The sequence below is a fragment of the Camellia sinensis genome, chromosome 6 (genome assembly GCF_055761805.1).
Source record: "Camellia sinensis isolate YWXY chromosome 6, ASM5576180v1, whole genome shotgun sequence".
NCBI classification, from domain to species: Eukaryota; Viridiplantae; Streptophyta; class Magnoliopsida; order Ericales; family Theaceae; genus Camellia; species Camellia sinensis.
Genome location: NC_138966.1, coordinates 61,641,024 through 61,652,584, shown reverse-complemented (window position 1 = coordinate 61,652,584; position 11,561 = coordinate 61,641,024). Strand labels below are relative to the sequence as shown.

Below are 11,561 nucleotides of genomic sequence, written 5' to 3'. Positions count from 1 at the left end.
AGTTTTACACTGTCGCTATAACCATATAATTCGTTTCGTATTTTATTTACAGCGACGGTTATTAACCACTGTTGTAGGCTATATTTTTTTTTTTTTTTTTTTGGGGGGGGGATGAATAAAGTCATAAATAAAACGACAAAAAACTACAAGATACAAGGGGTATACCCTAGGAGCAAACCAACTATACAAAGACACAAAAACCAAAAAACAAAAAAAGACAATCTACACAACAAAAACCATCCTGTTCACACACCACATAAGCAAAGAGCAAATGAGGGCAAGAACAAGGCAAACAATTCCAAAAAAAACCTAAGAGCAACATAACTTGATTACATTGAAAAGATCCAAACAAGAAAAGGAACTAGAAACAAAACCCAAAAGGCCATATTACAGGGACAATTTGATTACAAAATGATCAAAACAGACATCATAGCCCTGCTCACATTATATATCTATAACAACACTATTTTATTCTAATGGCTCAATGCTCAATAATTGTAAAAGGTAAAAGAGTCTGCATTTTCATAATCCCAAAATATCCAAAACACCTTAATTAAAAGGTTCATTACATAAGCCTGTAATACAAAAAGATCCAATGTTTCTAGCAAACTAATAGCCCACACCATAATCCAAAAGAAAAACTTGTCACATAACAATAGTACTCAAAAGTATTACTCGTGACACCATTTTATAAAGATCTCCATGAAAAATGTTCAAATCGAGAAATGACGTCCATTGTTTGATACTTCATATTATCTTATTTCCTGCAATAAAAATAATTGAATGAGTATAAGTATCATTTTCAATTTTAAAATCTATAAAGAAAATTTAGACAACAAATAATTCTCGACAAATCTTATTTTATTTTATTTTGGTAAGTATATGGTTTACATATAAAAAAATAAAGATTACAATGAAGTTGAAGATCATCAAGCCAAACATTAGTAGCAGCCACCAAATCAAGCAACCACTAGCAACATCTAAGGGTCTATTTTTAATTGTATATTACAGTTTGATGCGTTGCTGATATTCAAATTTGTTCAATTTTTGCCCAATTCTCTATTTCATTGGTTTGTTTGGTATTTTTACGGATGCCAATAAAGGAAGCAAAGTAGAGAAGTCAACCTATCAAACCCCAATTTCGTCCAAACTAACTAACTAACAATTTATTGGTAAAGAAGTCATTAACAGTGGTTCTAAATTTGTGTCAATGTATGTGTATTGTAATGATGATTTACCTCGATTAGAAGGTTGCATTTCATGACTCCGAAAAGAGGATCTTTGATGTGTTCGTGGAGAAGCTTGGTCCGGAATGCCACTACATCCATCTGTCGCCTAATTTATACAATAAAATTTACATAAGTATGCATAAATTTAGAAAATGATAACATATGATAAATACATCATATAAAAGAATATGTTATATGTAGTTATACCTGCAAACCACTAGAACTATGTCTCTGACTCATCAAAAATGCTACTTGCTCTTTTAAAGAGTTTATTACAGCATCTTGAGCTTGCAACTGAATACCTTGAGTTTGTAACTGATCACCTTGAGTTTTTAGTTGTTCCTTCAACTCAATTATAGTGTCTTTGTCTCTCATTCTCTCTTCATCAGAAACCATTCTTAAGTGGTCAAAATTATTGCACATGAAGCCATGCTTGGAAGGAGTAGGCCCAAATCCTAAACCTCGAACACGACCATGATGCTCTTTACCCATCACTTGAGAATAAATATCATTTGGTGACCAAGATATACGTCCACCAACATTTACTTCGGAGCTGCTTGGTTGTGAGCTCATCAAAGCTTCTAGTTTTTCCTGTAGCATAAATGGGGGGAAAAAAATAAGACGACAAAAAGCGAGAGTGATTGTTTGCCACAAACACATTAGAATTTTGAAAATGTAACTTATTAAATGGGCATACAATTTTTGTAGCTGCTACTTCATTGACTGGTGTCCCATCTTTCCTTTTGTGAAGCGGTATATATAATTTTGCTCGATCTAGTGCAATCTTATCTTTTTTCTCCTATGTAACAATCATATCGTTTGAGAATAAATTCATAATATAATGCGCTAACCAAATTCAAAATATAAAAGAAGGAATGAAGTTTGAAATACCATATCATATGCATGTTGTGCATAAGTTTTAGATCCTCCCGTATGTGCACTTGTTTGCTCTCGCCTGCTTTCCTTATTGGTTGCACTAAGTTCCTTCACTCATAAATGCATAACAATATGTTAAAAAAAATGATATAATGAGATTGTATTATTTGATAGAAAACATACATCTATGCATACCTGTCCTTCCTTTGAAAACCAATACGCGACAAGGTCAGCATAGTACTCACGGTTAACTGTTAAAGGTGCAGTAGCTACTATCTGTGCTGCTGTCTTTGTCTCATCATAGTACTTTGCTTTTAAACTACATTTCCAATTTCACCATTTCTCTCCCATTGACTTCAATGTTCGATGCCTAATCATATCCCTTCTCTCATCTTGAGGAATGGCAAACTTGGACTACAATTGTATGGTTTTTCATGTTATGAACATTCTTAAAATTATCAATACAATAATATAAACTAAATTTGTGCATTTCTTTGCCTAATTCTCATATTTTTACATGGAGATAATGAACCACACTAATTTCATACTTCTTACTTCTAGACGACACGTATATCCTAATATAGGAAAGGAACTTTCAGACAATCCTATCAACAATTTTCTTTACCACTGTAGTAGAATTATCACAAAATACTTGTAGTTAGAAAATTACCTCGATAATATTCCAACAATCTTCTTTATACTGATCTGGCACTTCATGCCAATTCTTGTACTTAATTGGGCATAAGTGTGGCTTCCTAGCAATGGTGCCTATGAAGCGACTGAATATACCACCCTCTGTAGAAACAGCCTGCAAATCCTTGTTGAAGGTGAGCATAATGCGTTCTTCTGGAGTCAAATTCCACACTTCAACCATACGTGTAATTCCCCGCGTGTTTCGCTTGGTCGATTCATCTATTACAATACAACAATGATATATATCATGGAAGTTAAGGGTGACTTGTAATTTGTACCTCAACTAAAAATCTAATAATACCTGTACGTTGCATTTCTTCTTCCCTTAACCAGTCCTCATCTAAATCATCTTCAAACTGAGGGTTAACCTCTGATTCTTGAGGTTGAGGATGTGGAACATGTGATGGAGCATGTGAGGAGGGATGTGACCAACTAGGTTGTGAAGAGCCATTTGATCGACTAGGTTGTGAAGTTTCATTTGGCCGATTAAGCTGTAAAGAGGCATTTGAACGACTAGGTTGTGAAGTTCTATTTGGCCAGTCCATCTGTGGAGAGCCAATTGAGTGACTAGGTTGTGAAGTTCCACTTGGTGCGTTAAGCTGTGAAGGGTTATTTGGTTGGCTAGGCTGTGAAGAGTTATTTGACTGGCTAGGTTGTGAAGAGCCATTTGATCGCTTATTTTGGGACTCCTTCTCAAGATTGCAAGTTCTAAATCGTTTCTTTGCCATATCTGCTAGATAAACAATAGATGTAATTAATTAAACACAAAGATATTAATCAAATTAAATGAGCATTTATCATAGTATACTAAAGATATTAGAGAACATAAGCCATAGGAAAAGCTCATATACACCTCGCAAGATTATTTTCTTTTTCTACTTCTAAGGAGATTTTCTGTACACAATGCATGGAAAGAGGAACAGATCTGTTACAATAGTGGATTGGGTATAAATTTAGAATCTTGGAATGGAAAATATGGGATGTGTTTCCTTTTGCTGCACTGTGGTATTTGTGGAGGGGCAAAATGATTGTAAGTTCATTGGTTCTCAACTAAGGGTACAGTCTCTAGTAAATGGTGTTTGATTGTCTTTGCACGGTTGTAGGGGTGAAGAAGGTGCCAATCCTGAGTCTGCTCTTGATTTTTTGGCAAAACACTGTCAATGGGCTGTGGTGACATTAGGCCCTAATGGATGCATTGCAAAACATGGAAAAGAGGTCAGTGATATGTTATATTTGTCTCCTCTTCCATAGTTTTGGTTATTAGAAATATTAATATATAACCTGGTTATATATATAAAATCTGTGGAACTTTGAAAGGTAACTATTCCATGGAATCTTATAATAATCTCTCTTCCAAAGGCACATGTGTACCCCTTATGGAATGGATATTATAATTGGTATCATCCAAAACATTGTGAGTCTGAATTTGTTATGTAATGATCATGGCAAGTACACAAGATTAACACAAGACATTTATTCTGTTTTAAGTACACAATATGCTCTCTTTTACTATATAGTAAGTCTACAGACACATATCTAACTACAGAAACAGATCTAAGTACAGAACATTAGCACTAAAAAAGTGAACTTTTATATTTTTTTACTTTTTGGTAAGTAATGGATAGAATTTCATTACCTCTTTCAGATTGTTCGGGTTCCAGCAATTGGGGAGGCAAAGGCAATAGATGCCACTGGAGCAGAGGACCTGTTTGCAAGTGGGTGTTTTTACAGATTGGTAAAGGGGCTAAACCTAGAGGAATGCTGTAAAGTGGGCTTATGCAATGGTGGCTCTATTATTCGGGCTCTTGGGGGTGAGGTCACACCACAGAACTGGCAATGGATGCATAAACAAATGCAGACCAAGGGCCTCACTGTCCCCAGTAGTGATGAGTGATATCTCCTGTCAAAGAGGATTTTTTTAGGGTTTGGGTAATCATTATTGCTATTGTTTCATGAGTCAATGTTATTTGGCATTAATGATAGGCCAAATCAATTAACTAACCATGAACTAATCAATATTTTCACAGACCATAAGATTTAAACACTGAAGCCAAGCAAAACTGTACACATTTTGTGCCTTTCTTCACCAATAATACTAACCATTTAGGTTCAAAGTATGAATCAAGGTGCGATCAGTAAGATAGATAAAGAGACATGTATGCGGATAAAGAACATAGCATGACAAGGTTCAACATAAGCAAATATAGCATGACAAGGTTAAACATAAGAATTTGCCTATGTTCTGTTCATGTAAAATTGGTGAACATTGAGAAAATCCTCAAGGTACTTTAAGTGGCAAATGTGGGGCCTAACCTGGGACCAATACCTTATTTGTAAGTAATATTCCTTTTTGTGGGACCTTTTGGTCATTTAAAAAAAATTTATAAAAACTGAGGGCTCTCTCATAGGCTCTTTTGATGTACATGGGTGGCATCCCCTTGATGCTAATTAATGTAGTCATTATTTACTAAATAAATAAATAAATGGTGTAGGAATTTACATAGGCTGCAATACATGTATACAAATATGTATGTGCATGTATATATATATTTATGTCTCAGAAGTTGTAGAAGTTCACTCTCAATTAGATCATAATTGTAACCACCAATGGTTATATTCAGAAGATGCCCAAACAAAATATGAGGTAAAGAGGGATCTGCAAATGTTAACTACGCAGATCAAACCCATGCATATGATGAGAGAGAGAGAGAGAGAGAGAGAGACCTCAAACAAAGTTAAATCAGTACCAGCAGTTATGTTCCAGACAATTCTAGTGGCCCTCTCTATGCCAATATCTAATAAAGGTGATTGAACGACATTAAATGCAGCATCTCTTGCTCTGGACTTTCCTACACAAGAACAAATACCACAAGATAACTTAGAGAAATTTGGCCACTCATCCTATTTCATCAGACTAAAACAAAGCCAAAAGCAAAATGCAGAAAAAAAATAAAACAAAAATATATCTGTCCATACATTTTCCTTTCTTGGCTTAATTAAGGTTACTTATATTACTTTTTTTTTTTTTTTCGATGCCAAAAAGCCCAACCTATCATAATCAGACCGACCACTAAAACAGAATACATTAACTGAGCAGCCACCAACCAGTAAACAAAATTGAGCAGACCAACAAAGCTAAGCAGACCAACCACTACAAGAGACCAAACAGAGCATACAGTAGCAAAGCAAGCCATACAGCAGCAACAGCAGAGATTCACCACAGTAGCAAAAACCTCTATTGCATTGAGATTTCATCAGCAAAAACAGTACTCAATTAGTACTCTATCACCCCAAAGCCAAAGGCCATCACTACAACATTGCACTCAGCAGCACCAAGGATCACCACTAAACATATCAGGACAGCACTCAACAAACCAGTACTCACCTCAGTAGCAAAGAAACCTCTATTGCATACAGCAGCAAATAATCACCACGAAGCACCATCCAGCAGTAGCAGAGGTTCACCACAATAGCAAAGAAACCAGCAGTAGACAACTAAGGAAACAGAGCTGGTTCCTTAAAGACCAGCAGTAGACAACTAAGGAAACAGAACCAGCAACCTGAACCACAAGCTAAGAACTCTGCAGCCTGATGGTAATGCACACTCAAAACTGGTGCCTAATATTCCAGCAGAAACAGCAGCCTTATCCACACTAGCAGACTTCTACCTTACAAACCAGCACCTGAACTGGTTCCTTGAAAACCAGCCCAGAACTGAAACACAACAAACCTGCTACTAGCAGACTAGAAGCACCAATGCAAACTTAGAACTCTGCAGCCTGAAGGTAATGCACACCCAAACTGGGGCCTAGTATTCCAGTAGAAACAGCAGCCTTACCACACTAGCAGTCTTCTACCTTACAAACTAGCACCCGAACTGTTGCCTTGAAAACCATCCCAGAAGCATACCACAATAACTTGGATCTCACACCAGACCACAATAACACAGATCAAACAACATAGGGACAGATCAGAAAGAAACAGAAATTAGCTAGACAGTAACCTTAGCCAAGGCAGACTAAAACCTGTTGAAGATGATGTACAATGTCATTGATTGAGTTACTTATATTACTTAATTCAGATAAGTATTCAGTGCTACCTTCAACATATTTAATTTCTTATAGGAATTCATAATATTAAAATTTAAAACCTTAGAAAAGCATTTTAAAAAAAAAAAGGATCGTAATTAAAATCTAGCCACTGAAGAACACAATAAAAGATTGATTTGGCCTATCATTAATGCCTTAAAAATCCCTAGGGATAGTTTGAGCACAATAATTTGACTAGAATTTTGAGCAGGCTGAATGTAATCATATCAAAATCGGACAGTACATAGTTCAGGTTAGGCAAGCACAGCACCAGCATTATGGTGCAGATGCCCAGAGGCAACACATTAAACTGCTCTGTAAGAAAGAGGCTCCAACACATCCACATCATCCCAAGTGTTGTTAGTAAACTCCTTAGTTCATTAAACATCACATGACACAATAATAGTACTACATTCAGACAGGTGCGGAAATACATGACTATACTCACCTCTCTTGGACGAATGCAGACTTCTTTCTTCTCAAGATATGATATACCTAGATTCGCCAACTAAAAGTTAAAACCAGAGAGAGCAAAAAAACATATTGTCAAGATGCTGATTTGACAGTCCAAGCCTATCATAGCTATATTTAACAACATTAAAATAAAAAACATGGGTCGCCATACATATATCAAACTAAGAAATTTGAAATTTATATTCAAAACCAAATCATGTTTCAAAGATTAACATGAGAATAAATAAATTAAAATCAAACTAGTTGAACTCAATAGCTAGACATCCTCATCTAAATCATCTTCATCGATCAGTTGGTTATCAAGTGGAAGTGGTATATTGATTGTCGTTCCATCAGTATCATTTCTAGCCCAATTGAGGTTTTCATTTGCATCCACATGAGTGTCTTCAACTATCATATTATACGGCTCGTTATCATAGTAATTGTCAACATCACCATCACCCAATTCAGTAGTACCAACATCAAACACATCCCTCGCTTTTTTTTTAACAACAACCAACCAATTTTCATGCCTTACATCTCCCACATAATAAACTTGTGTTGCTTGAGATGACAAGACAAATGGTTCATCATTTAACCGTTCTCCAGTATGTATCAAATGTGAAAAATTTACAAGGTTAAAACCATATTCATCTATCTTGTAGCCTCTACTTGTGTTCACATTAGCCCAATTGCATTTGAATAGTACATATTTCAACTTGTCAAAATAATTCAGCTCAATGATATCAAATAAAACACCATAATACATGGTGCCTCCTTCAGTGGCCACACAAACCCCACTATTCTGAGTTTTCTTCATCTCCTCGTAATTTTTAATTCGGAACTTAAAACCATTAACAACATATCGTTTGAATCGTCTAGCTAGAGTGTTTGGGCCTTGGGCAAGCCACTTGATTTCATCAGTAAGTTGTTGCTTTCTTGTGTCATCCATAGCTACAACCTGATATATTATAGAATCCATTAAAATGATTACATTAATCTCTATGCTAAAAATTATATATGATAATAGTATTATTTAAAAGCTACATACTTACATATGATCGAAACCACTCACAAAACTTTTCCATATGCATCTTATTAAGAACTTCATCAGTTAGACGACGCGGACGACTTTGTCTCTTTATATGCTCCTTGTGTTCTCTGTATGTTTATTCCTACCTTGTGTCACTATTGCAAGTATTAAAATGGGAAACTCAAACTTATTTATATACCATAACTCATAAATATTGCTTACATCCGATATGGTTGAATTTCATCATTGTTAAATAGCACATAATGATGTGCTTGTATCCATGACTTTTGATCAAGTTCGATATTCATTATTGCCCCTGTAGAATCTTCCACATTTCTTAAGGGTCGATTGAATACAGTTTCAATAGATTCCAAATATCGCGAACAAAATATTAAACACTCTTCAGCTATGTATCCTTCTGCAATAGAGCCCTCTGGATGGGCTTTATTATGAACATAAGATTTTAGTTGTTGGAGATACCTACATGAAAAACAGCATGATTATAGATCGACTAAATTGGATGTCATTGTGATGTGGATTAAAAACACAAATGGATACAAGTTGTCACACCTAACCTCTCAATGGGATACATCCATCAATAGTGAACTGGGCCAGCAATTTTAGCCTCAGTGGCCAAATGGACGACTAAATGCACCATAACAGTAAAAAGGGAGGGAGGGAAGATTCTCTCCAAATTGCATAAAGTCAGTACAATTCGAGATGCAAGTCGGTCAAGCTCTTCCACTTGCAAGACTTTGGAACATATTTCCCTAAAGAAACAAGATAACTCAATTAGAGGTGAAGCGACTTTTTTTGGTAATGTTCCTCGCAATGCGATAGGAAGAAGTTGCTGCATCAAAATATGACCATCATGACTCTTCAAACCTATAATCTTACGCTGTCCAAGTTGAATACAACGTGAAATATTTGAAGCATAACCATCTGGGACTTTTACCCCTTTCAAAACTTTCAAGAAGTCATCTTTCTCTTTTAAAATCATTGAAAAGCAAGCTTGAGGCAAATATGTCTTATTGGAACTGATCTTTTGTGGGTGAAGTTCACGTCTTATACCCATCTCTTGTAAGTCAAGACGTGCCTTCAAGTTATCCTTTGTCTTCCCATCTAAATTCAACAATGTTGTAACGCCCTCAAAATAATAACAATAAACCCATCAGATAAGACATGCATTTACATTTAAACTAACCACATTCCTTTCATTCATTAGAATTCCATTACATAAGTATTACATGTTAACCTCATAACAAAATGCCCTACGGGCTTACAGCTTTCCAAGTTAACACTTGGTTACAACAAAGAGTACTAACTCGATACACATTAAGCCCTTGGCTTGAAGTTACATGTAATACATCAAAAGTAAAACAACAAAACATGTCCGCCTCTAGCCTCCCAGCTATGTCCTTGGAGGTGGCATGCTTCCTGTACCTGAAAATGATATTCCCATATAGGGTGAGCCACAGCCCAGTAGAAATACACTAAACCAACCATGAACAATGACTAAAACATTAGCAATTGATAGATGGCCAACACTGATACATCCACATAAATCACATTTTTATGTCATCCGACTTATGAGTCCAAGTTACTTTTCATTTTCCCTTTTTCAACAGATAAGCATGTCAGCTCTATCATCATTTCAACAGATATGTATAAAAACTATATCTCACATTCAGATAAGCATAAAAGCTATATCCACATTCTCAACAGATATGCATATCAACAATATCCACAGATAAGCATACAAGCTGTATCCACATTCTACAACAGATATGTATATCAACAATATCCACAGATAAGCATACAAGCTGTATCCACACTTCACGAAGATAAGCATATGAGCTCTATCTTCACTTCTCTAGACAAGCATATGAGCTCTGTCTACGGAGTTCATCCCCTATCTCCTCCCAATACCTATCCGGTTTAGAGGTACATCCCCTATCTTCCCCTAAACCGCGGAGTACATCCCCTATCTCCTCCTCTACACATAACGTATACAAACACAAAGGTTCTATATACAATCACACAATACATATAATTAATGTATTCTATCAACCGTCAAGTTCCATGACACATTTAATTGATTAGTTTCAGTTTACTTAATCATCAAGCATTGTCTACAACAATCACGACTATCCTCCACCGATAGCCCAAAGCAGTTATTTCTAAACAGAAAATAAATGCACAAATGGATATTCAATCAACATTTCATTCCTCATTTCTCACAATTAATTATCTCAATTAATTAAACAATGTAATTAGGCCATTTTCCATAATTACCATTTCAACCCTTAGGTCCCATTTTCATCAATAATTCAACGTTAATTCCATTCTTCTATGCCAAACATGCATCTAGGTTTGTTATGAATAAAACCCCAACTTTTGTAAAATTACACAAAAGTCCCAATCTTTCACAAAATTACCAAACCAAGCCCAACATCTCAAAATACCAAAATTTAAAGACAAAACCCATAGAGAGGAGTAGGATATCCCTACCTCAAATTCGGAGTCCCAAAGGAGAAGACGACAAAACTCAACGTGCTCCAAAACCCGAGATTTTCAGATTAAAATGAAGCCCTCGACGATCAACAACTTTTTTGTAAAGGCCAAAGGTGAGTAAATCACTCCTACTAGATCAAAACCTAGAGAGAAGGTAGAGTCTAGAGTGAGAGGCTCAACAATGGTGATTTTGGAAAAGTAAGAGAGAGAAGAGAAAGTGAAAAAGTGATTTAAAAAGTCACAACTTCGAAACTTAAACCCAGTCTTCCGCTCGAGCGTAAAACACCCCGCTCGAGCGGCCACTCACAGACTTACGCTCGAGCGGCCGACCTCCCGCTCGAGCGCAGAATGCACTTGCTCAGCACTTTTGCAAAACCAGACCTCCGCTCGAGCTCCCAACCCTACGCTCGAGCGTACAACACTGCACAACAAATACTGGATGGGTGTATTCCCCGCTCGAGCGCCAACACCTCCGCTCGAGCGGACAGGCCAAAAATCTGGGCAACTAGTTTTGGTTTCTAAACTCAACCAACCTGAAACAAATCCGCCCAACACATCCTATAACTCAAATACGAAGTAAAAGGATGTAAACACAATAATAACCAACTACCAACATCCACGGACACATGTCCGGATCACGGTATAACAAAGGTAAACCCGGGATCGCTATAACCT

At 36.3% G+C, this 11,561-nt stretch overlaps 1 protein-coding gene across 2 annotated transcripts; it reads right to left on the bottom strand.

Annotated features, from left to right (window-relative positions):
- Positions 1-498: 498 nt before the first annotated feature.
- On the bottom strand, positions 499-5,758 carry LOC114309600 (uncharacterized). Of its 2 annotated transcripts, XM_082873868.1 has the most exons (9): positions 5,523-5,758; positions 3,100-3,528; positions 2,776-3,017; positions 2,301-2,519; positions 2,121-2,213; positions 1,927-2,028; positions 1,437-1,820; positions 1,239-1,335; positions 499-764 (listed from the first exon to the last, which is right to left on the bottom strand). In XM_082873868.1, the coding sequence occupies exons 5-9, from the start codon at positions 2,121-2,123 to the stop codon at positions 748-750; spliced, it is 603 nt and encodes a 200-aa protein (XP_082729994.1). In that variant the 5' UTR covers positions 2,124-2,213; positions 2,301-2,519; positions 2,776-3,017; positions 3,100-3,528; positions 5,523-5,758; the 3' UTR covers positions 499-747. The 2 variants fall into 2 exon arrangements, with proteins under 2 accessions (XP_082729994.1, XP_082729993.1); XM_082873867.1 differs by lacking the exons at positions 499-764; positions 1,239-1,335; positions 1,437-1,820; positions 1,927-2,028; positions 2,121-2,213.
- Positions 5,759-11,561: the final 5,803 nt, after the last annotated feature.

Bases quoted from the DNA above. Each gene is read 5' to 3' on its own strand.
- LOC114309600 (XM_082873867.1), bottom strand. From the start codon at position 3,526: ATGGCAAAGAAACGATTTAGAACTTGCAATCTTGAGAAGGAGTCCCAA. The intron at 3,018-3,099 runs GTATTATTAGAT...GTATTGTAATAG, and splicing joins AGAAGAAATGCAACGTACAG to ATGAATCGACCAAGCGAAAC. The intron at 2,520-2,775 runs GTAATTTTCTAA...ATACAATTGTAG, and splicing joins ATTGTTGGAATATTATCGAG to TCCAAGTTTGCCATTCCTCA.